We start from the raw sequence: 26,789 nt of genomic DNA on the forward strand, positions 1-26,789 counted from the left end.
CTCTCCAGGAGCTAGGAAGACACATGAATAAATCCTACTAAACATCAAGGGGCCCCCAGTTCTCACTCCTGAACTGGGCAGAGGAGCTTACCCTGAGGGAGGAAGCCCTGGCCCTCCCCCTTACCACTGCTCCTCTTTGCTGAGTTGAGTGTGGAAGCCGACTCCACCGGTGACTCACCGGCAACTCTTTCAAAGAGACAGAGCACTCCTTGGGCCTTTCAGCTGAAGTTTCTTTCTATCTAAAGAGGCAGCTGGTGAAAGAGATGGAAATATGCTTTCTGAGGTTGCTTATTCCTGGTTGTGTCTCTGTTTAGAGGCAGAGAGGGAGGTAGACAGCACCAGGCATAGCGTTGAGGCCAGCAGTCACATCTCTGCCACCTTTCTATTGCCACCAACTCAAACGAGTGACCAGCCCTTCGGGTTCAGTAATCAACTGTTTAGATCTCTGGATTCTTAACATTCTAAAAGAAACACAGACTATCGTCCTCACTACTGCATGTGCTTAGGAAAATACCTTAGCCTCTGCCTTAAAACAGTCCGGTTACTGGGGATTCCCAAATATACGCAGAATCTCTTGGGATTCTTCATCCTTCCATTCTGCGAAGACAGACATAATGATTTTCATTTGTTCTGTATTTGGGTTGGTTTCCCAGCTTTCATAATAGAGCTTGCAGATCAGTTAAAAAATCCAAATTTTATACTAACTTTATTGCTATATGCCTCTTCTTTGAGAGTGTCTTTGTTCTCTGAATGGGTTGTACAGACATGTGAAGCAATCTGATGTGCAGTGTCATCTTTCAAAACTGTTTTGAATTCGGAGGGGATTCTCATTTGCACTCTGAGTTCCTTCCTGCTGTGGAAGTTCCTTGGATGAGGGTCTGATGTCTGTGCTTTGTGGTGATGGCTCAGCAGCTCCCCAGGAGGGGGCCTCCCCATTTTGACACCCATGGGCTTCATAAAACGCACCGATTCCCACTCAGACCTTGGTGATGCCTTAACTGCTTTCGGAGGTTTAGGAACTCCTTTTAATGTTTAAAAATACTTCAGACTTTTTCTCGGTCCTTCTGCTTTAAGCAAAGGTGTAAGACATGAAGATAAGATCTGAGGGTTGAGTTGTTTTTTGACAATGACAGTACATCACTGATTTATTTTTAAGAAAAAGCTAATTGCAGTAATGGTGTTTAGGATCCAACAATGCAAGTAACAGTGCTCATAAAGACTATATATAATTCACTTAGAATTTAGGGAAAGAAAATATTTCTGTATTATCCACATTCTAATGGGTCCTCTGAGATGAGATTTCGTTTTCATGAAAGCAAGGATTTTCCTGTGGGCCTGGTGGTCTGGCACTAGCAATGTGAGGCTTCTATTTCATTTTCAGGATTTGAGGGAGAAGGGTGCTCACAGCCCAGGGACCTAGAGCATCTCGGCCTCACTCTTCCCACTGCCTACCCAACCAGGTTACACAGCTGGGGCCCTGATATGCCTCCTGAAGGGGTGGAAGAGAACGTTTCTGCTTTCTTTTTCTTGGTCCCCCTCACTGCCACCTGTACTGGCCTCTAAGGAGGAAGCTCTTGCAATTTCAGGAAAACCCTCTCATCACCACTAGAGGGAGAATTAGGCTTATTAGAATACCTGTAAGTAGCTGGAAGTCGTTTTCAAAAACGAAGGCTGCGTATACAGAGAATGATGAAAAGCTGGTTACTGTGCTCGGTTTGTGTGTATGTGACTATCAGGGCCATAGACAATAACAGACTGTGGAGTCTGTGGTCTGGCTCTGTAGTGGTGGGGGTAGGAGAGGGGAGGCGGAGGGGAGGGGAAGAAGAGAGAGGGGAAGAGACAGAGACAGCAGAGAGAGGGAGGAAGGCACCTGGGCTGAATCGCCAAGTGTCCTGAGCATGTTGTGCCAGATTCTGCTGAGATGAGCTACCAGCCTCTCCTCACTGCTGCAGATGCCCTTGCTCTGTAGTGATTTGCCCTATCCTGTGGGCAGTGCTTGATTCCCAGCTATCTAAATGCTTCAACCTGCTCTTTAAGTTTTAAAAAAATTTTGCAAGATGATAAGATTAACATTTCTGATAATACTCCTGATGACACAAAATATTTTAAATTTAAAATTTATTATTATTATTATTGTTTGAGATGGAGTCTTGCTCTGTTGCCCAGGTTGGAGTGCAGTGGCACTATCTCAGCTCACTGCAACCTCTGCCTCCTGGGTTCAAGCAATTCTCCTGCCTCAGCCTCCCGAATAGCCAGGACTACAGGCATGTGCCACCATGCCCAGCTACTTTTTTTGTATTTTTAGTAGAGACAGGGTTGCACGCTGTTGGCCAGGCTGGTCTCGAACTCCTGACCTCAGATGACCCACCCACCTCAGCTTCCCAAAGTGTTGGGATTAGAGGCGTGAACCACCATGCCCGGCCAGATGACATGAAATATTTTTGAGTAACATTTAAAATTCTGTAGTATTACTTGTAAATGTTCACTTTTATAAATAATGAAATGCAACATATTCCTTACTGAATATGTGCCCCACATTTAAAAGTTCCTATCGATCATGAATATCAAATGTGCATAAAAATCAACAGCAATTTATAGTTTCTGTGGATGATTTAATTTAACCTTCTAGCCAATAGGTACTCAGGAAATAGAATTACAGTTTAAGATCAGCCTAGGAAAAACGTAAGTGGGGAAGTCATTCTTTGAGACATACGCCGTATACTCATTGTCAAGATCTCTCGTTTATGTACATGTTCATCCAGGTTTAGACTATCTGGCCAACACTCTAGTCTACATTATGGCTAGTTAACACACTTTAAAAGACTCATGTATATATTACATAAGTATGCATATGTGTATATATGAAGACCTAAATTCAGTAGCAAAAATGAACGTGAAAGTTTATTTTTTTAATTAACATCTTGTTAATTATAGATAATTTAGACAATTCCCAAAATTAAGTTCAAGAAACTTACATCCCAGAGCACAAGTGTCTGACATGACACTGACATTCTGGCTCCCATGTGGGAAGCTAAACAGAAAAGAGTTCGTATCCAGTCAGGACAAATCTGCCTCCGTGCAGTTTTCGATTCTTTTTATTATTCTCTTCTGTGAAGAGAAAGTTACTAAAGCATGCACACTGACAAACTAGAAAGGAAAAGGTTGGTTTACTTCACATGCTTTCTTGCTGGGGCCAATGGTAGTCTGCCTGGAAGTGCTGCTTTAAGGCAGAAAGGGACTGTCCGCTCTCTAAGCCCGTGTGACTATAGTGTTGAGATGGCCTCACTCACTGAGAAAACCAGCTTGTCAAGTACAAGTGTGTGTCAATTATAAACCAATTTTTTTTTTTTTAAACCGAAAACTGAGCTGGGCACAGTGGCTCATGCCTGTAATCCCAGCACTTTGGGAGGCCGAGGTGGGCGGATCACAACGTCAGGAGATCGAGACCATCCTGGCTAACACGGTGAAACCCCGTCTCTACTAAAAATACAAAAAATTGAGCCAGGAGAATGGCGTGAACCCGGGAGGCGGAGTTTGCAGTGAGCCGACATTGTGCCACTGCACTCCAGCCTGGGCGATAGAGCGAGACTCCATCTCAAAAAAAAAAAGAACAAAACAAACAAACAAACAAACAAAAAAACCGAAAACTGCAGAACCAAAAAAATAAAAAATAAAAATAAAAAAAATTAAAAAGTAAAACTAGCTGGTCATCCTGAGGCCTCTCCATTCAGGCACTCCTGTCAGTGCGTGTCACCCGGGAGAGGAGGCTGTCCAGCTCCTCTCTGCACAAAACAAGCTCAGAGATGCCCAGGCGTTCACTGAGACTCATTTACTAAGAAGTCAGAATGTTGAAGATGTATTCGAAAGCTTAGTTTTTCATGTCTATGTTAGCCTGCTGTGCAGAAGATGAATCAGTTTGTGTTGACCGAGGCGTGTAAGATTGCCAGAGAGTCTTCACTAGTCACTAGCAGACATTTCTGTCCTTGCTTCCAACCTGAGTGCCGGCAAAGCAGACCCCCTCACAATGTCCAAGTGTCTAGACCCCCAGATTCCTGCCTCCAAGAGAAGCACAGAGTCAGACTCAACTATTTTGAATGAGTCCAGTCTGCAAAAGCTAATCTCACCTTCAACTAAAATGAGGTCTTGGTGGTCAGGGGTGGAAACAACGTGATACGTATGGAAAACCTCTAGGTTTGTGCCTTGGCCTTCACAGTCTCTCAGGGTGGATTCAAGGGTCGTGTTGCCTGCTGGTTAGCCCTCTGGTATTGTTTACCTGCCACGTTGTCTATAGTTTAACTGGGATGGAGGATGGTCTTGTGACATTTAATGAAAACATACCTTGTTAATAGCAGTAGCATTCTTCCTATGGAATCATTCCTATTTTGTGTTTCTTTCTTTTTAAAAAAAATTTTTCGGGGTTTCATGTGTGTGGTTGGGCTGTGGGTACTGGGGACTTTCTACCCCTTTCATGGTACTTGGATAGGACAAACTTAGGCTCTTCCTAGAGCCATTGCTGCCACTTACTTGTCGCATTTTTGTGCTATAACTCCAGGTCCAGAAAGGTGGAAGAGGATGAATATGAAGATTCGTCATCAAACCAAAAGTGGGTCTTGGCTCCAAAATCCCAAGACACTGACGTGACTCTTATTCTCAACAAGCTGCTAAGAGAATATGATAAAAAGCTGAGGCCGGATATTGGAAGTGAGTGTTGTTTCTTGTTCTTCTGATAGAAAAATATTCTGTAGTGATAGGTTTTAAAGTTTTAACTTTTGAGTAATTGTAAATTCCAAGAGGATGGCAAAGACAGTACAGAAAGGTCTGCTGTACTTGTCACACAATAGATAACTTAGTGGGATACCAAACCAGGAAACTGACGTTGGTGCCATGCAGGAGCATGGCTCTGTGTCATTTTACCCCATGTAGGCTTATGTGACGATCCTTGAAATCAAGATACAGAACCCTCATCAAGCAAAAGTGGATCTTGTATTCCCCTTGCTATCCCTTTACTGTCACATCTGCTTCCTTCCCCCCAATTTCTAACCATTGTCAGCCTCAAATTTGTTCAATTTGTTCTTTATTTACTTTTTATTTATTTACTTTTTGCCACTTTGAGAATGTTACATATATGGAATCATTGGCCTTTTGAGACTGGCTTTTTTTTTTTTCCCAGCAAAATGATTTTGAGATTCATTCAAGTTGTTACACCTGTCAGTAGTTTGTTCTTTTTTACTGCGGAATATTTGTTCGTGGTATGAGTGTATCACAGTGTCTTTAGCCATTCATCTATTGGGGAACATTTTGATTGTTTCCTGTTTTTGTCTATTGCAAATAAAATGACTGAGCACATTTGTATGCAGGTTTCTACGTGAGCATAAGATTGTATTTTCTGGGATAACTGCCCAGGAGTATGATTGCTGGGTTGTATGGCAGAGTATGTTTAATTGCTTAAGGCACCGTCTTATACACTATTTTTCGTTTCCACCAGCAATATCTGAGAGATCCAGTTTCTCACCAGCAACTAGTATTTCAACTGTTTTTTATGTTAGCTGTTCTAATAGGTATATATTTAATAGGTTGATATCTCATTGTTGTCTTAATTTGCATTTCCCTAATTGTTAGTGATACTGAACTCCTCTTTTATTTATGTTTTTGCCATCAGTATATCCTTCTCATTGAATTGTCTCTTCATCTTATTTGCCCTTTTAAAAATTGGATTATTTGGTCTTATTTTATTTTTTTACTGCTGAGATTGAGAGTTCTCTATATATCTTAGGTATGATCCTTTATGTCAGATCCATAGCTTGCTTTTAATCCTTTTAATAGCATCTTTCACAGAGGAAAAGTTTTTAATATTGACAAAATCCAATTTTATTGATTTTTCTTTTATGGAGCATGCTGTTAGAGTATTGTCTAAGAATTCTGTATGAAGCCCTAGCTCTTGAAGATTTTCTCCTTTGTGTTCTTCTGAAAGTTTTATAATTTCATCCCTTACAGTTTAATTTGTTAACTGTTTTGATTTTTATATAAAATCAAAATGTAAGATTTAGATCTAATTTATTTTCCCCCACCCTCCATGGATGCCCAATTACTCCAGCACCATTTGTTGGAGAGACTATCCTTCCTTGACTGAATTGCTTTTATGAAGTTGTCAAAAATCAGCTGACTTGACTGGTGTGGGTTATTCCTGGTTCTTTGTTTCGTTCTGTTTTATCTGTGTGTCTGTCACTTTGTCTATACCCACATTTTTTATTACCATAGCTGTATTATGTCTTCAAATTTTATCAAGTAATTCAACCTCTTTATTCCTCCTTTTCAACATTAACTCATCTTAACTTCTTATAGTTCATACGCTTTTCGATATAAATTTTAGAATAATTTTTTCTGTAACTACAGAAAAATCCTGCTGGGATTTGGTAGGAGTTTGTTAAGTGTAGGTATCAATCTGGAAAGAACTGGCGTCTCCACTGTGTTGCATCTTCCAATCCGTGCATATGATAGGTCTTTTCATTATTTAAACCTTCTTTATGTTCTTACATCATTATATCAGTGGTTTCTAGTTTTCAAGAGATATGTCCTGAATGTATTTTGTTAGATTTATGACAAAGTATTGTTTTTTGGAGTGATTGTGAATAGTACTGTATTTTCACATTTCATTTTGCCTGTGTTAGTCTAGTATAGTAAATACAATTGATTTTGGTATGTTGATGTGTTCTCTGACTTGCTGAACTTATTAGTAATAGAAGTTTGGGAGTTTTTTTTGGTTTTGTTTTGGTAGGTTCCGTGGCATTTTCTATGTAAACCATCATTGTCATCTGCAAATAGGGAGAGTGTTCATTCTTGCTCTCCAATCTGGGCATCTTTTATTTATTTTTTCTTGCCTGTTGCCCTGGCTAGAACTCCCAGCACTATGTGGAACAGCAGTGGTGTGAATGGACACCTCTGTCTTGTTCCAGATCTTGGGGCAAAGCCTTCAGTCTTTTCCCATGAAGTGTGGTGTTAGCTGGTGGTATTTTGTACATGTTCTTTATCCACTTGAGAAAGTTCTGTCTATTCCTAGTTTTCTGATACATTAAAAAAAAGTTTCACGATACTTAAAAAATCATGAATGGGCCTTGAATTTCACCAAAGGCTTCCTTTTACTGCATCAGTTGGTATGATTATATGATTATTTCTTCAGTCTGTCAATACGGTGGATTATATTAATTGATTTTCAAATATTGAATCAGTATGGTATCCCTGGAGTAAATCCCACTTAGTCATGGTGTTTAATAATACTCTTTTAAGGCCGGGCGCGGTGGCTCAAGCCTGTAATCCCAGCACTTTGGGAGGCCGAGACGGGCGGATCACAAGGTCAGGAGATCGAGACCATCCTGGCTAACACAGCGAAACCCCGTCTCTACTAAAAATACAAAGAACTAGCCGGGCAAGGTGGCGGCGCCTGTAGTCCCAGCTACTCAGGTGGCTGAGGCAGGATAATGGCATAAATCCGGGAGGTGGAGCTTGCAGTGAACTGAGATCCGGCCACTGCACTCCAGCCTGGGCAACAGAGCAAGACTCCGTCTCAAAAAAAAAAACCAAAAAACCTCTTTTAAAAACCTCCTTTTGTATATTGCTGAATTCTATTTGCTAATATTTTGTTAAGGATTTTTGCATTTCCATGTTTAAGGGACTATTTTTTCTGTCTTGGGTAATAGGAGCTTTATACAATGGGTTGGGAAGTACTCCCTCATCTTCGGTTTTCTAGAAGAGATTATATAAGGGTTTGTGTTGATTCTTTAAATGTTTGATAAAATTCTCCAGTGATACCCTCTGGGCCAGGAGATTTCTTTTCTGGGAGTTTTTTTCATTTCCTTAATAAGTCTATTCAAATGATCACTTTCATATTAAAGTTGTGGTGATTTTTTCAAGAAATTGATCCATTTCTTTTAAGTTGTCAAATTTATGTGTTTAGCATTGTTCATGATATTCCCTCATCATCTTTTGTGATGTCTGTAGGACCTATAATAATATCCCTGCTTCATTTCTGATACTGGTAACTGGTGTCATCTTCCTTTTTTTGTCAGTCTTGCTAGAGGTTTATTTTATTGACCTTTTTAAAGAACCAACTTTTTGTGTGGTACTTTTTCTGTTATTTTTGTTCCCAATGACATCAGTTTTGCTTTTATACTTATTATTTCCTTTATTTTTCTTGCTTTGGGCTTATTTTGGTTTTCTTCTTTTTGAAGTAGAACTTAGAGTCTTTGATTTGAGACTATTATTTTCTTATGTAAGGAACTTTTCCTTTCTGTAATTCTTTAACTTCATCCCATGAATTTTGTTATGTCATATTTTCATTTTCATTCAGTTCAATGTGTTTTTAAATTTCCCTTGAAATTTTTTGCTTTAACTCATGAATTATTTAGAAGCCTGTTTCGTAGGGGAACAGCAGACACTGGGGCCTATTTGAGGGTGGAGGATTGGAGGAGGGAAAGGATCAGGAAATATAACTAATGGGTACTTGGGTAATTACCTGAGTGATAAAATAATGTGTACAACGAACCTCCATGACATGAGTTTATCTATATAAGAAATCTGCACATGTACCCCTGAAGTTAAAATAAAAGTTTAAAAAAAAAAAAACAAAAAAAACAAGCTTGGTCTCATAGAGAACTTACATCCCAATAAGGACGTGATTTTTCAACTGAAAAACATTCCCAAATTTTACTCTTGAAGAGGGAGATCGATCATTGTGTTTTAGGTTTTGAAATGGAATTGTTTCCAAATTTTGACTTTTGTGAATAAAACTGCTGTGAACATTTCTGTACAAAAAAAGAGAAGTGTGTTTTTAGTTTCCAAGTACTTGGACATATTCCTATTGTATGTTATGGATTTCTAGCCTGATTCCACTATGATCAGAGAATATACTCTATATGAGTTTAATTCTTTTAAATGTGTTAATGTTTGATTTGCCATCCAGGATATGGTCTATCTTGGCAAATGCTCCATGGCCTTGAAAAGAGTATGTATCCTGCCATCAGTGGATGGACTGGATCCTGTTGTCTGAATGTGTTGTTCAGTTCTATATCCTTGCCTATTTTCTGTCTAGTTTTCTATGGATTATTTGAATAGATTGACAATTGATAGATCAAAAAGTAGATTCTGACCCAAGAGAGCAGTGGTATATTTGGCCAGGAGGGAAGTGGCACATACAATTGCTGGTACAGGCACTCACAGGCCTTGTGGTGACCGTAAGGGGAAGGGGGGATTGCAGCAGACACACCATCGGTGGGATGTGCCTGACCGTGGCTTGCTGTTTCTCTTCCGGGAGGCTCCACTGCCTGACAGCTTGCTAGTGCTCACACTGCCCAGGCACACTGTCCCTCCATTTTTCCAAGCCCAGGACTCCAGCATGTCTGTAGCAGGATCTAGAACTATGCTGGTTCCAATAGCCATAGAATTTCAAAATCCATGTGTGTAGTGTGGGAGACTGTGAAGATGCGTGTCTAGTGCAGTGTTGGAGAAATGTCATCCTTCATGCCTCAGTCGCCTCTCCCATGCAATGAAGGAGAGGGACTAAAATGACTCTTAACTTTCCTTCCAGCTTTAAAATATTTCGTCAGAGTGATATATCTAAATTCCCATTGCACAAGTTCACAAATTCAATTGTCATCATGGTGTTTGCATCCTAATGAGATAGAAAATCTTTCCAGTGTGAAAAGTGTGTGGCAATTCTGCATTTATATGGAAAGAGATGCTTTAGAATACGTTACCAGTTTCCTCCTTGATTGTCAGATGCTGCTCAGTCAGAGAGCAAAGATACACAAGACTGGTTCCTTGCCTCTCTGGATAAGCTAAGTCCAGTTGGAAGTTCATGTATCCTGTGGTAGGCTACCGGGAAGCATCTTCCTTGTGGTATCACTGGACACCCCGTGGGTCCCCTGAGGTAGAAAATTGCAAATGGGGGGACAGTGGGTGAGCTCCAACCCACTGTCTTCAAACCCAGATCTCTCTGGCTCTACAGCAAGATGATTTGACCATTGCATTATTTGTAGAAAACTCAAGGCAAGCCTATTCAAAAATATTCCCCGCACCCCGGCAATGCAGCGCTTGCAAGAAGATATACCAGGGTGCTGCCATGTGCAACAGGCAAGCGAAATTCACAGTCCTAGAGATTTTATTTTTCCATTGTGTACACAAGGAATTGTGAATTTCCCAAATAAAACAGCGTATGTATACACCAAGAGCAAGTGTTCATTTCAAAGAAGGCAACTCCCCTAAAGCATCCTGTCATTTAGTCCTCATAAGTCATCATCACAGGTGAGAACATGCTCTGTGCTTTGTGAGTGAAAAGATTTTTAACAAACAACTAAACATAAAGTCAGGAGGCAGGATGCTCCTCTTTGGTTTCGTGACTTTAACGTTCCACAGTGAACACTGTCCGGTCCTTGGGGCAGCAGAGGGGGCTGATGAAAGCACCCATGATCACTGGGACAAATTACGACTTGTCTTCCTGTCTCATTTAAATGCTAAATCACAACTGATTGGCAGAACCCAGCAACTTGATGATATTCAATCAGAAAACAGAGTCACTGCCCGAGAACAGCTCTTCTCGTAAAAGATGCTGAATTAGAAACCATTTTCTTTCATGGCTCAGAAGGGCTCTGCTTTAAAAGAGAACTTCCTATAAACATCTGAATCCCTTTTCTTTTCTCATGACTTTCTTTTCTTCCCAATCTAGCCAATTTCATTTGATGTAACCATCAGGCCTTCTCATCCCTCATCAAGGTGCGGTGAACTCATATGTACATGATGTGCTGTACGTGGATTCACTGTTAGTTTGTGGGAGAGGCCAGCTCATCGCTCACCTCCTTTACATCCCCGTCCCTGGCACACCTTGGGAGCCCCCGAGAGGCTCTCCATATTTGCGTTCTTCTGATGGCGAGAGACGAGAGAACGGGAGTCTCCAGATAGCACTTAGGAGTAGATAGTAGAAAGTAGACTCCCACTTTCGTCTAAATTAACCTCTTTAATTTGAAACTCTTGAAAGTTGCACTTTGCTTCTCAGATAAAAGACCAAGCCCCTTAAAATGACATAAAGATGGAAGGCTGAGGCAGGAAGATTACTTGAGCCCAGGAGTTCGAGACCAGCCTGATCAACGTAGAGACCTTGTCTCTACAGGAAAAAAAAAAAAAAGAAAGAAAGAAAGAAAAAGAAAAAAAAAATTAGCCAGGTGTGGTGGCACACGCCTGTGGTCCCAGCTACTTGGGAGGCTGAGGCAGGAGCATGGCTTGAGTCCAGGAGTTCAAGGCTGCAGTGAGCGATGACTGCACCACTGCACTCCAGCCTGGGAGATGGTGCAAGAACCTGTCTCTAAAAGGAAAATAACTTTAAAAAGACATAAAGAGACAAGCCTGAAGCCTCAAACTATTATCTGTTTCTTTTCTGCTTCTTCACTACCGTTTCCTGACTCTGTGAATCACGTGCCCAGTACTTCAGGGACACTAGACCTCCTGTTTTCTCCTTCTGGACCCTTGATTTTGCTGCCGTCCTGGCCCGTTACCCCCTCTCCCCGCCCCCGCCCCCGCCCCCGCTGAGCTCATACCATGCTTGTCTTCGAGCCTCGTTGTCGCCCCCTACAGGAAGCCCTCCCTCATTTCGTGTCCCTTCCCCGCCTCCCCACTGCGGTGCTGAGTTTCTCCTAGCATCAGTGTTTCCATCTTTGAAATGAGGATAATACATTTTGAAGGACTGTCTTGAGGCTAATGTGGTATGGTGTGACCGTGAACAGTTTCTACAACATTGTTGTGTACTTTCCACAGTGTACAGCTGAGGACCGGTCTTTTTTTCCCTCTAGGGTGCCGTTTCCAATTCCTAACTATGGAGGCATCCATGTATGTTGGCATCTCCCAGCGTACGTGGTCCAGCTCCTGCACAGCGATCCGTCATCAGGAAACAATTGTGCATCACTGTTATTTTTAACAACAAATAGATGGGATTTAATAGACTCGTTCGTTCATGTTGCATGGAAGTAAGAAATCTGCATGGAATCCTCTAATTAGTTTTCATAATCTGAATTCTGATCATTATGTTTTAAAAATAATGACTACTCTCCTAGACGTTATTTCTTCTCAACTAACTTCTAAACTACGGATGTATCTGTTTTAGTTCCCCTTCTTTATCCATCGCTTTAAGTAATGCTTCAGTCCTGTCCTTAGCTGGTTCAGGGTGATGTAGGGTATCATTTATCTCGGAACAGATCTTGTCACATGAGCTGGGAAAGGCTGGTGGAGGATAAACCTTTTAATAAGAAAATCGCGAAAAGGAAGAGAAATGACCTAAGTGAATTTCACTTCCTTTGGGGTTTCAAGAAAGTTGAACCACTCTCCTGAAAACAGATGATTAGAGAATACAGATTCCATCCCCAGTATGTGGGCAATCAATCTGTGCCAAATATGGTCGTGCCGGGAAAAATAAAAGGTTACATATTGGCTTTTAAAGGTGGATAGACACTTTGTGGAGTCCTGGGCGATGCTGACCGATGGGTTCGCCGAATCCAGCAAAACATCTGAATCATCTTCTCTTGGCTGTATCAATGACTAGAGGGCTTCTTTGGGTGTTTGCATATCTGAACTTCTGTTCCAGGCTTTTCTAAAATGCATTTTCCCTGTTCAGTTGAAACTTCTGCTAAATATGGCATAAGAATATTCAGTATGTGCTGAAGCTGGTTGCATGGTGAGGAGGTGAGGTGTGTTATGGCTGCAGCATGGCAGGAGACCCCAGCCTCCTCCGCTGCTGTGGCTGCCCACACACCCAACCTGGGCAGGGGCACTGGAGGAAGGTGCCACCAGGGCTGGCTTTCTTCCAGCTTTCCAGGCTGGACATGACACCAGGCACTGACTCAGGATAGCTGAGGTGATGCAGACAACTCCCTGCTGGGCAGTGCGAGAGGAATCCCTGCCCGTTCCTGGAGGAGGAAGGGAAAACAGAAAATGACCGAAGAGTGGGGTTGTGTCCCCCAAATGGGTCAGGAGTTAGTTTTGTTGCAGATACTAGGTTTTAAGACAACTAAAAGCAATAAAGTGTGGGCCTTGAAGGATAATTTTTAAACGAGTCTTTTTGTGCAGCTCCTTGATGTCTTTCAGTGAAAAATTATAAGCACGGTTGAGTTGCCATAGAACTCTAGGCTGGGAGCTGAAGGAGCACCGGTCACAGGTGGGCCACCTCCGAGAGGACTGGATTAGCCAGCGGAAAGCAGACGAAGCCCCCCTACCTGCATTTTTCTGAGCTGGTCTTGGTGTAAATGGAATAACCTCGCCATGCCCCGCCACAGGGTTTTGAGAGATTAGATTGGAACGCCCTGTTTGAGTGAATTTCGGAGTGTGTGAAGGGCCATACAAAGAACCAGATGTATGATTAAGATATTATGATAATTAAGGCATACAACAGCCCTTCATCCTGATTGTTTCCGTATTTTAAGAAAAATAGGAGACACAGTGTTTTAATCCAAAGGAGTAAAGTACAAATGCCGCGGGGTAGGTGAAGGAAGTGGGAGTTGGAGGTAGAGTGTGGGATATTTTGAGGTCCCTCAATCCACTGTGTCCTGATGACTCACCATCTAGGTGCTCCAGGCTGGTGGCTGCTTTCTGGACCACATTCTGACTCAGTGAGTCAAACCAACCTTTTCCTTCTCCATGCACATCTGGTAACTGTGTCAGCTGTTCAAGTAGTTCAGCCTGGCCAGTCCTCACCTGAAATCCACAGCCCACCGTGCAGACCAATGACTTGTCATTTACCAGCAATTACTGTATATCCAGAAAATAATTCAAATGTATTCACTCCACTCTCGGAACACATGTAGGAGGAGAGGAAACAGACATTCTTAATTGCTGTGCTTGAAGTAAAAGCTATTACTGTAGAGTTGGTTAACTGATTCTCTCACAAAGTTAATTCAAATGCATAAGGGAGGTGGAGAATAAATTCTGTTCAGAAATTATACCTGTCATCTCCAGGAGATACTAAGTAGACATCCAGAGGCCGCCGGGTTAAGACCTCAGCTTGACACAGGTTGGCGGCTGAACTTTCCCCGCATCTTCCTCACCACGTTGGACAGTTGACCCTTCACACACACACCTGAGTACCTGGGATTGCACCATGCCCCTCCTATCGCGGTAGGGGCTCCGTGAGACAGTGCTGTGTTGGAGCCCACCCATGCACTTCACAGTTCATTAAAAATATGTGCTGGTTTTCAAAAATAGGGAATATATAATGAGGTTTCAGCATGTAAGTATTTTATTTTTTCTTATATGCTGTTTGGCAAATAACTCAGGTGACATGTCCTGAAGTATAATCTAGTGACTGGTCTTGATTTGAATATTCAGCTCAGTTCATAGAATAACAAATGGTCTGTTTCTTATGTTTATTCATTACTGCTCCAGGAATTGAGCAGTGTGGATTAGAAAGTGTTTGAGTGGGAAGAGATCTGGACTCACATAATGAGTTCTGCCCCCAGTTACCAGCAGGTTTCAGAGTGAAAGAGGCAGCCTCACTGGCCCATAGGTTTCTGTCTCTAAATGAGATGATTAAACCTATATCCAAGTCCTGCTGTAAGAATTACAGGTAATGCACTTTGGGAGACCTAGGCGGGTGGATCACAAGGTCAGGAGACCGAGACCATCCCGGCTAACACAGTGAAACCCCGTCTCTACTAAAAATACAAAAAAATTGGCTGGGTGAGGTGGTGGACACCTGTAGTCCCAGCTGCTTGGGAGGCTGAGGCAGGAGAATGGCTGAACCCGGGAGGCGGAGCTTGCAGTGAGCCGAGATCGCGCCCCTGCACTCCAGCCTGGGCGACAGAGTGAGACTCTGTCTCACAAAAAAAATAAAAATAAAAAAGAAAAAAAAAGAATTCCAGGTGATAGTACCTGGCCCATAATTCATAAGGTGGCAGGGGGTGGCAGGTGCCTTCCATACTTCCCAGCGCCACACACTGCTTTTTCGGGTTGGTTTACGTGTACCGGAATAGAGCCCTTAGAGGACTGTCCTAAACGCTTTGTCTTACTGTTTAAAAGTCAGCTGTCTGACTTTCATCAGTCCGTTATTAACATCCCTATCCAAGACATCTTACAGATACTCTGATGAAGTATTACTGTGCCTATACTGATCAGATTATTGTTCTCATAACCCATAGTTCAAGGACCAATGTAGACAAAGAGATCGTAGTTTCCTAGGATATCATGGTTTGAAGGGATTCTAAAGGACATCTAGTCCAACAGTTCACAAACCCGGCATTGCGTCGGATCCACCCGAAGAGCTAGAAGTCAGAGCCCAACCCCAAGAATTACTGAATCGGAATAGTTATTCCGTTTTCTAGTTCCTTGATTTCCACTTTGATACACTGTTCTTCTGCTTACTTTGTGTTTCATGCATTGTTTTTCTAGTTTTTAGGTAGAAGATGAAGGCATTGATTTGAGATGTTCTTTTCTAGTTTTCATATTTAGTGTCATTAATTTTCTCCTGTGTATTACCTTATTAGCATCCTACAGATTTCAGTGTTTTAATTTCACTTACATTCAATAAAAAATAGCTCCTAATTTTCCTTTTGATGTCTTCTTTCACCAATAGAGTATTTAGATGTGTGGTATTTATGTTTCAAATACTTGAGGTTATTCCAGATATCATTCAGTTATTGATTTCTAATTTAATTACACTGTGCTCAAAGAACATACTCTGAATAACATAAATCCTTTTAAGCTTATTGAGAGCTGTTTTATGGCACAGACTATGGTCGCTCATGCTGTGTACTTGGAAAGAATGTATATTCCACCGTTGTTAGCCTGAGTGTTTCATAAATTAGACAAATTAGGTGAAGTTGGTTTGTACTTTAGTTGAAGTCTACTTGCTGCTTTTCTATTTCTATTAGTTATTGAGAGTGAGATTTTGATGTTTCTAGCAATAACTGTAGCTGTATTTTTTTTTCGTTCTATCGGTGTTTGAGTCATGAATTTTGAAGCCTTGTTACGAGGGGTAAATGCATTTAGGATTTTTATGTTTTCTTAATTAATTGACCACTTTATCATTGTATAATGAAAGTCTTTATACCTAGCAATATTCTTTGCTATGAAATCTCCTTTGTCAGATGTTAAAATAGCCACTTCAGCTTTTCTTTGACTAGTGTTAGTATGGTATATACATCTTTCCATCCTTTTAACCTATGTTTGTCTTTATGTTTAAAATGCGTTTCTTGGGGCCGGGCACGGTGGCTCACGCCTGTAATCCCAGCACTTTGGGAGGCCGAGGCGGGCGGATCATAAGGTCAGGAGATCGAGACCACGGTGAAACCCCGTCTCTACTAAAAATACAAAAAATTAGCCGGGCGCGGTTGTGGGCGCCTGTAGTCCCAGCTACTCGGGAGGCTGAGGCAGGAGAATGGCGTGAACCCAGGAGGCGGAGCTTGCAGTGAGCCGAGATCGCGCCACTGCACTCCAGCCTGGGCGACAGAGCGAGACTCCGTCTCAAAAAAAAAAAAAAATGCGTTTCTTGCAGATGACATATCGGTGAATCTTGCCTTTTAAAAAAAAAACCCAATCTAACAATCTCTGCCTTTAAATTGGAGTCTTTAGAGCATTTATATTTACTGTTGCTATTGATGTAGTTCGATTTCAGTTTACGATCTTTTTATTTGTTTTCTGTTGGTCCTGTCTCTTTTTTTGCTCCTTTCCCCCCTTTTTATGATTGTCTTCCTTTATTTTCCTAATAGCCATAACTACAATTTTATATTGTTATTTTAGTGGTTGCATTAAAGATTTATAGTATTGTATACGTTTTTAACTTATAACAGTCTCCCTTCAATTACTATTATACCCTTTCAATATGGCTGAAAATATTTTTGCCTGTGTGAAAACACCTTCATTGAAATATAATTTGTATGCCATAAAATTCATCCAATTATAGTGCACAATCCAGCGGCTTTTAGTATATTCACAATATTGTGCAGCCATAATTTAGGCTTAGAACATCTTCATCTCTGCAAAAAGGAGAAAGCTACTCACTTAGGGGTAGTCACTCCACATTATCCTTGCCACTCCTCTTTGAGCCCTTGGTAACCAATAACCTAATTTCTGTCACTATAAATTTGCCTGTAATGTACTTTTGATATAAATGGAACCATTAGAATATGTGACAGGTTTCTTAAATGTTTTCAAGGTTTATTAATGTGATAGCCTGTATCAGTACTTCTTTCATCTTATTCTCTTAGTTGCCAAATCATATTCTATTATATGGCTGCGTTTTGTTTGTCTCTTCATCAGTTAATACTGATAACATTAAATAGGCATTTTGATTGTTTTTCACTAGTGGATATTCGGAATAATGATGCCATGAATATATACGTATAAGTTTTACATGGATAAATGTTCTTGTTTTTCTTAGATAGACATGTAAGAGTGGAATTGCTGTTTAGTTTTTGACCAATTTTATTTAACTTTTTTATTTTTAATTTTTGTGGGTCCATAGTAGGTATTTATGCTTACGAGGTACATGAGACATTTTGGTACAAGCATGCAGTGCATAATAATCACATCAAGGAAAATTGGGTATCCATCCCCTCAAGCATTTATCTTTTGTGTAACAAACAATTCAGTTATATGCTTTTAGTTATTTTAAAATGTAATATTAAATTATTTTTGACCATAGTTCCCCTACTGTGCTATCAGATACTAGGTCTTGTTCATTCTTTCTAACTATTCTTTTCTATTCATTAACCATCCCCACCTCCCCACACCGTCCTCACTACCCTTCCCAGCCTCTGGTAACCATCCTTCTAGTATCTATGTCCATGAATTCAATCGTTTTGATTTTAGATCCCACAAATGAGAGCCTGCAATGTTTGTCTTTCTGTGCCTGACTTTATTTCACTTAACGATCTCCAGTTCTGTCTATGGCATTGCAAATGACAGGATCTCATTTTTTAATAGCTGAATAGTATTCCATTATGTATATGCACTGCACTTTCTTTATCCATTCATCTGTTGATGGACACTTAGGTTGCTACCACATCTTGGCTGTTGTGAACTGTGCTGCGATGCAGTGAACATCAGAAGGAAGGTATCTCTTCCATATACTGGTGTCCTTTATTCTGGGTGTGTCGTACCCAGCAGTAGAATTGCTGGGTCATATGGTAGCTCTGTTTTTAGTTTTTTGAAGCACTTCCAAAATGTTCTTTATAGTGATTTATTAATCTACATTTCCACCAACACTGTACAAAGGTTCCCTTTCCTCTACATCCTTGCCAGCATTTGTTATTGCCTGATTTTTGGATAAAAGCCATTTTAACTGGGGTGAGATGATATCTCATAGTTTTGATTTGCATTTCTCTGATGATCAGTGATGTTGAGCATCTTCTCATATGCCTGTTTGCCATTTGTATATCTTCTTTTGAGATATGTCTATTCGAATATTTTGCCCATTAAAAAATCAGATTATTACATTTTTTCCTATAAATTGTGCGAACTCATTATATATTCTGGTTATTAATCTCTTGTCAGATGGGTAGTTTGCAAATATTTTCTCACATCCTTGAGTTGTCTGTTTACTTTGTTCATTGTTGATTCTTTCTTTTACTATGCAGAAGCTTTTTATTTTTATTTTTATTAGTTTTTTTATGCAGCTTTTTAATGTGACATGATCTCATTTGTCCATTTTTGTTTTGGTTGCCTTGTTTGTGGGCTGTTAATCAGGAAACTTTTGTTCAGACCAGTGTCCTGGAGAGTTTCCTCTGTGTTTTCTTGTAGTACTTTTAGTAATTTTGTATTTTGAGGTCTCAGATTTAAGCCTTTAATCCATTGTGATTTTTTTCTTTTTTTAGACAGAGTCTCACTCTGTCACCCAGGCTGGAGTGCAGTGGTATGATCTTGGCTCACTGAAACTTCTGCCTCCTGGGTTCAAGCAATTCTTTTGCCTCTCCTGAATAGCTGGGACTACAGGTGTGCGCCACTATGTCTGGCTAATTTTTGTATTTTCAGTAGAGACAGGGTTTCATCGTGTTGGCCAGGCTGATCTTGAACTCCTGACCTCATGATCCGCCCACCTCAGCCTCTCACAGTGCTGGGATTACATTATGTGATTTTTGTTAAGGCAAGCGATGGGGCCAAGTTTCATTCTTCTGCATATGATTATCGAGTTTTCATAGCATCATTTATTGAAGACACTCTTTCTCCCAGTGCATATTCTCAGCATCTTTGTCAAAAGTGAGTTCACTGTAGGTGTATGGATTTGTTTCCAGGCCCTCTATTCTGTTCCATTGGTCTATGTGTCTGTTTTGTATGCCATTGCCATTCTGTTTTGGCTACTGTAGCCTTGTAATGTAATTTGAAGTCAGGTAATATGATTTGTTCTTTTTTTTTTTTTTTTTTTTTTTTTTTGCCCAAGAGAGCTTTTACTGTTTTGGGTCTTTTGTGATTCCATATACATTTTAGGATAGTTTTTTTTGTTGTTGTTTCTGTGAAAACTGTCATTGGTATTTTGATAGGGATTGCATTGAATTTGTATAGACATTTTAACATTATTGATTCTTCCAATCCATGAACATAAAATATCTTTCCATTTTTTGGTATCCTCTTCAATTTTTTCATCAGTGTTTTATAGTTTTTATTACAGAGATCTTTCACATCTTTCGTTAATTCCTGGTTATTTAATTTTATGTGTAGCTATTGTAAGTGGGATTATTTTTAAAATTTCTTTTTTATATTGTTCACTTGGCATATAGAGATGCTACTGATTTTTGTATGTCAAACTGTATCCTGCAACTTAACTGAACTTGTCGGTTCTGATAGTTTTCTTGTGGAATCTTTAGTTTTTTCCAAATATAAGGTCATATCATCTTTACACAAGGATAATTTGATGACTTCTTTTGTAATTTGGATGTTTTTATTTCTTTCTCTTCTCTGATTGCTTTAGGTAGGACTTCAGGTACTATGTAGAATAACAGCGGTGTAAGTAGGCATTGTTGTTGTGTTCCAGATCTTAGAGAAAAGGCTATCAGTTTTTTCCCCATTCAGTATGATACTAGCTGTGGGTCTGTCATATACAGCTTTTATTATGTTGAGATATGTTCCTTCTACACCCCGTTTTTTGAGGGTTATCATGTAGTGATATTAAACTTTATCAAAAGCTTTTTTCAGCATGAAGTGATCATATGTTTTTTGTCATTTGTTCTGTTGATATGATATATCACACTGATTGATTTGTGTATGTTGAACCCTCCTTGCATTCCTGGGACAAATCCCACTTGGACATGATGAATGATCTTTTAAAATTATTGTTGAATTCTGTTTGTTTGTATTTTGTTGAGTATTTTTGCATCAATATCCATCAGATATTGCCTGTAGTTTTCTTTTTTTATATTTCTTTATCTGGTTTTGGTATCAGGGTAATATTGACTTCATAGAGTGAACTTGAAAGTATCCCTTCCTCTATTTTTAGGAACAGTTTGAGTAGGATTGCTTTTAGTTATTTGAATATTTGGTAGAATTCAGCAGTAAAGACATCAGTTCCCAGGCTTTTAGTTACTGGGATAATTTTTATTATGGCTTTGATCTTATTAATTGTTATGGGTCTGTTCAGGTTTTGAATTTCTTCATGGTTCAATCTTGGTAGGTTGTATGTATCTAGGAATTTATTCATTTCTTCTAGATTTTCAAATTTATTCACATATAGTTGATCATAGTAGCTAGTAATGATCCTTTAAATTTCTGCATTATCGGTTGTAATGTCTCCTTCTTCATTTCCAGTGTTACTTATTTGGGTCATCTCTTTTTTTCTTAGTCTGGCTAAAGATTTGCCAATTTTGTTTATCTTTTCAAAGAAACCCAACTTTTTGTTTCATTGATTTTTTTTTGTATTGTTTTCACTTCAAATTCTTTTATATCTGCTCTGACCTTTGTTATTTCTTTTCTTCTACTCATTTTGAGTTTGGCTTGCTTTTGATTTTCTAGTTGTTTAGAGACACATCACTAGGTTACATATTTGAAATTTTTCTTCCTTTTCAATATAGGCACTTACAGCTATAAATTTCCTTCTTGGTACTACTTTTGCTGTTTCCCATAGACTTTGGTATGTTGTGTTTCCATTCTCATTTGGTTCAAGAAGTTTTTCAATTTTCTTCTTAATTTTCTCATTGACCCACTAGTCATTCAGGGCCATATTGTTTCATTTCCATTTGTTTATATAGTTTTCAAAATTCCTCTTGTTATTATTTATAGTTTTATTTCATTGCAGTTAGAAAACATGTTTGATATTATTTTAATTTTTTTGAATGTTTTAAGACATGTTTTGTGACATAACATATGGTATACCCTTGAGCATGATCCATATGTTGAGGGGAAAAATGTGTTTTCTGCAGCCATTGCACGTAATGTTCTGTAAATATCTATTAGGTCCATTTGTTCTATAGTGCAGATTAGGATGAGCGTTTCTTTGTTGATTTTCTGTCTGGGAGATCTTTCAAGTGTTGAAAGTGGGGCGTTGAAGTCTCCAGCTGTTGTGCTATTGACTGTTTCTCTCTTTAGCTCTAATAATATTTGCTGTATTTATCTGTGTGCACCAGTGTTGGGTGTATACTTATTTAAAATTATTATATCCTCTTGCTGAATTGAACCTTTATCATTGATAATGATCCTTTTTTTCTCTTCTTACAGTTTTTGTCTTGAAATCTGTTTTGTCTGAGACAGCTACTCCTGCTGCTTTTTAGGTTTCCATTGGCATGGAATATCTTTTCCCATCCCTTTAGTTTCAACCTATGTGTGTCTTTATAGGTGAAGTGCATTTCTTGTAGGCAACAGATCAGATCATTGAGTCTTTTTTTTTTTTCATCCATTCAGCCCTCTGTGTCTTTTGATTGGAAAGTTTAGTCCATTTACAGTAAATGTGATTATTGCTAAGTAGGGACTTACTTCTGTTTTGTTATTGGTATTCTCGGTTTTTTGCAGTCTTCCTTTCCTTCCTGTATTTCTTTTAGTGAGTGTGATTGTCTGTGGTGGTGGTTTGCTTTAATTTCTTTCTGTGTATTTATGTTTTTTGATTTGAGGTTACCATGAGGCTTGCAAATACTCTTATAGCTGATTATCTGAAACTGATGATAACTTACCACTGGTTGTAAAAAAGTGAATGTGAAAAGAAAACTAATAAAAACTCTACACTTTAACCTTGCCCACTTTTTAATGTTTGTTTCTCTTTATGTCTTATTGTACTATCTATGTCTTGAAAGGTTGTAGTTATTATTTTTTATTGGTTCATCATTTATTCTTTCTATTTAAGAGCAGGAGTGGTTTCCACACCACAGTTAGTGGAGTTATACTATTCTGTGTTTTTCTGTGTGCTTGCTATTATCAGTGAGGTTTGTACCTTTAGATGGTGTCTTCTTGCTCATTGATTGTTTATTTGTGTTCTTCATTTTCCATACTTTTGTTAATTTAGCAAATTTCCTTCTGTTATTGATTTCTAATATAACTCCATTGTGGCTGGAGAATAGACTTCACATGATTTCAGTCTTTTAGAATTTATTGAGGCTTGTTTTATGGCTTAGCATATGCTCTGTCCCCTAAAATGTTCTATGTGCACTTAAGAAAAATGTTTATTTGGCTCTTATTGGATGGAGGGTTCTATAGAAGTCTGGTAAGTCTCATTGTTTTATAGTTTTGTTAAATCTTCTGTTTTCTTGCTGATCTTCTGTCTAATTGCTCTATTACTGAAAGTGGAGAATTGAAGTCTCCAATTATTGCATATTGAATTATCTGTTTCTCCTTTCAATTATGTCAGCTTTTTCTTTATGTTATTTTGGGTTGAGTTGTTAGGTACATAAGTATTTACATTTATTATATATCCCAATACATAGACTGTTTATCATTATGAAATATTTCTCTTTATTTCTAGTAGCATTTTCAATTTAAGGTGTATTTTATCTAATATTAGTATAGCTACTTTGTATCTTTTATGTTTGGTGTTTGCATTTTATATCTTTTTCAATCTTTTGTATTTTAAACTATTTGTATCTTTGAATTTAGAATTTGTCTCCCCTAGACAACATGGTGTTGGATCTTGTTTTTATACCCATTCTCATAATTTCTGCCCATTGTATTATTTAATCAATTTATCTTGAATATTATTGCTAATATGATTAGACTTAATCTGATGTTTTTCTTTTTTCTCTCCATATGTCTCAAATCTTTTTGTCCCTCTTTCTCATTTAACATCTTTTTTATGTTGTTTTTAAGTGGATGTTTTCTAGTAGAAAATTTTGGTTTAATGATTAAAAGCTCTTTTGGAATCAGCAAGGGAAGCCTACAACAGTAGGCTTGTCATTAGCAAGCCTATAGCAATATATATGTCACTGAAATTTTTGCTACTCTTAATATATATCTTAGATTATACAAACTTAATTACAATTGAACATAGAAATTTACTCTAGATACCTCTGTTAATTCACCCCTTTTATGCTTTCATACATATTACATCTCAATATATTACAAACCTAAAAATTTATGTTCACATTAGTTATACAACCTTATGTCTTTTTTATATGTACCATTTAAATAGCATATTTATTTATCATTTATGGTATATCATGTCTTCCTATGAATTAGAGTTACCATCTGGGGTCATTATCTGCTCCAATGCAGCTGTATTCCTACTCACATCCTTGAGCCGTTATTATTAAATATGTTACTTGTCTTTTGTTATTGTTAGATATATGTAGTTAAATATATTTTATTATTATTAAATATATTAGTTGTTATAGGCCCAACAATATAATTATATATAATTATATATATACTTTATAATGCAATTGCCTTTTAATTTATGCAATTATATTATCTTTTATGACAATCTATATAGTTATCTTTATTAGGGATTTTTGGGTTTTTTGTGTGTAAATTTGTATTATTGTTTGTGGTCACTGGCTTTCAGCATAAAGAACTTCCTTAGTGTTTCTTGTAATGCAGGTGCATTAGCAACACATTCTCTGTGTTTCCTTTCTTTTTTTTAATGTGGGAATTTTATATTTTTGAGAGATAGTTTTTTTATATTAATCACTTTCAATATGCAGTCACATTGTCTTCTGGCTTCCATCGTTTTGATAATAAGTCAGCTGAACCTCTCTTGTATGTCATCAATTGTTTTTCTCTTGTGGCTTCCAAGATTTTCTCTTTGAGTTTCAACATCTTGACTGTGTTGTATCTGGGCATGAGTTTCTTTGTGTTTTTCTTCCCTTGGAATTTTTGACCCTTTATTTAACCTCCTTCCTCTGGTAGGCCAATTATGTATATATAGGTGTATTTAATAGCACCGCACATCTCTCTGAATCTCTGTTAGTTTTTCATCTTTCTTTTTTCTCTCTGTTTCAGATTTCACTCTGTCTATTGATTTATCCACACGTTTGATGATCCTTTCTTCAGCCATCTCAAATCTACTGTTGAATCTCTCCTGTGAATTTTTCATTTTGATTATTGTACTTTTTCATTCTGGAATTTCCATTTGGTTCTTCTTATTATTTCTCTCTCTTTACTGATATTATCTATGTCATAAGATTTTGTTATCATATGTTCATTTAATTCTTTAGATATGGTTTCATTGAGTTCTTTGAACCCATTTAATTTATAATGGCTCTTTTGACATCTTTATTAAGGGCAACATCTGGGACCCCCAAGAGTAGTTTCTGTTGCCTGCTGTCCTTTTTTCCTGTGTATGAATCATACTTCCCCATTTATTTGCATTTCTCATATTTCAAAAAAACTTTGACATTTGAAAAAATATATCATAACAATTCTAGATGATAATTCTCCATCCTTCCAACATTTACATTGATTTGTTTGCTCGTTGCTTTATTTGTTTAATAACTTACCTGTATTAATTCCAAGAAGTCTGCTTCCCCCAGAGAAGGCAACTTTAGATGTATTTGCTCAAATTTCTTCCTCCTTATATTTATTTTTTAGCCTACTTACCTAGTGTTGCCTCTTGCCTAAGGCAGCATTATCTTCTGCTTATTGGCCAATGTTTGTCCATAAGTCGCTTTAGCCAGTTAGATTTTTCTCTTTTTCAGTGCATATCTGTGTGTCTTGGAGTCTGTTATCACAATTTAGGAATTTTACATTTTGTCCCATGTTCAGCTAGGGACTAGTAGCTTGGATTTTTCCTCTTTCTAATTCCTGACACATTGCAGCCTTAGTTACGTATAGTCTCTCAGACCATGAGAGATGCAAGTAATTGTATTTAAAGCCTAGTTCCCTTAGGAATTGCATCTGGGTCAGGGTAACTTATTGTTCATCCAGTATTTGGTCAGCAGTTGTGTTTAAGCCCTAGTGAGATTTACAGTCTTTATTGATGTATTTGTGGCTTAGGAAATGTGTTCAGCCTACCTTGTGTTTTTCTCCGACTGCTCCTGGGTGAGTATAACTTAGTGCTTGTGCACGGAATTTCTGATGCCTAGTGTTGACTGTGATTCCAGGAGAGCTTTTTTGTAGTTGCTTCTTTTTCTGGTTCTGTCTGTTAAATTTCTGGTTACTCTACTGCTTTGTTTTTTGTTACTAGTATTGTAAATCTAAGAGCGGCTTCTCGATTGCTCTTCATCAAGAGCTTCGTTGCTTTCAACAACAGATTTAGGCATGGAATTCTCCACACTTTGTTCCAAATGATGCCATCCTCCTTGTGAGGAGTTCTTAATCCTTATGGCATTCTTCTTCTTCTGGGAAGAATCCCCACGCCGGTATATAATGCTGGGGTCTGGGACAGCAGCCCCTACTCCCGGAGTGATATCTCTGCTGCAACAGGCACTGGGGTGGTGCAGGGGGTAACCCCTGATCTTGGCTTGTTCTTTCTGGCATGGAGCCGCCAAGGTGAGAGCACCTCGAATAAACTCCCCCTAACTATGAGGAAGGCCTTGGTGGAAAAAAGGAACATCAGTTCTTTAGAACATGCCTGGCTGGAATAGAACTTCTGAAAAATGGGGCTGGAGAGAGTGAGAAGCACTGGTGACCTTCCCCTTCTAGAGTGAAACCATTATCTTAGCCTCAGAGAGCCCAGAGAAGTGGGAGCCTCTGCTGTCTTGACCTAACTTGCCCAGCATAGAGTATCGGATTCAAGTTTTACAAAATGAATCTAGGGTTAAGAAAGAGGGAGTATTTTGTGGCTCAAATGCTACAGGCTCTCATTGTCCTGACACTGATTTAGTAAAGTTTTTTGATTGAATGTTTCTTCCTTTGCTGTGTACCCTTAAGACAATTTCCAGGGATTTTAAATGCTTTAAAAAATAATCTTCTTCAGTTAAATGACTTTATTTAAAATAGAGTCTGCCAAGCTCCTCATTTTGCTCTTCTGTAAGTCCTGTCCCTTGCCTTTGTTTTTGATGTGGAATTCTGGGTTAACCACCTTTTTTGACCTGTCAGTTGGCCCTTCCATATCCATGGGTTCTGCATCCATGGATTAAACCAACCATGGGTAGAAAATAGTTGAAAAAAAAAGGAATGAAAAATCACAATATACAATAAAATAATACAAATAAAAAAGCAATAGAATGTAGTGACTATTTACATAGCATTTATATAGTATTAGGTATTATAAGTAATCTAGAAATAATTTCTATAATGGATGATGTGCATAGTTTATATTCAGATACCATATCATTTTATATATGAGACTTAAGAACTCAAGGATTTTTGATATAGATCTAGGGGTTCAGGAACCAATCCCCTGCCAATACCGAAGGATGGTTATACTTTAAGGACATTGAAATCCACTGTATTTCACCTGTGTTGTTTCT

General features: G+C 38.6%; 1 protein-coding gene across 2 annotated transcripts in view; it reads left to right on the forward strand.

Moving 5' to 3' along the window:
* LOC105497446 (gamma-aminobutyric acid type A receptor subunit gamma3) overlaps positions 1-26,789 on the forward strand; it is a 560,409-nt gene that overhangs the window by 1,286 nt on the left and 532,334 nt on the right. Inside the window, exon 2 of one of the 2 annotated variants that reach the window (XM_011768539.2) lies at positions 4,553-4,701. In XM_011768539.2, coding sequence (XP_011766841.1) covers positions 4,553-4,701 — 149 coding nt within the window. Of the gene's footprint in view, positions 1-4,552; positions 4,702-26,789 lie in introns of those variants that run through there. The other variant, XM_071067300.1, reaches the window with a different exon arrangement.

The sequence above is a fragment of the Macaca nemestrina genome, chromosome 7, assembly GCF_043159975.1.
Source record: "Macaca nemestrina isolate mMacNem1 chromosome 7, mMacNem.hap1, whole genome shotgun sequence".
In the NCBI taxonomy this organism is placed as follows: Eukaryota; Metazoa; Chordata; class Mammalia; order Primates; family Cercopithecidae; genus Macaca; species Macaca nemestrina.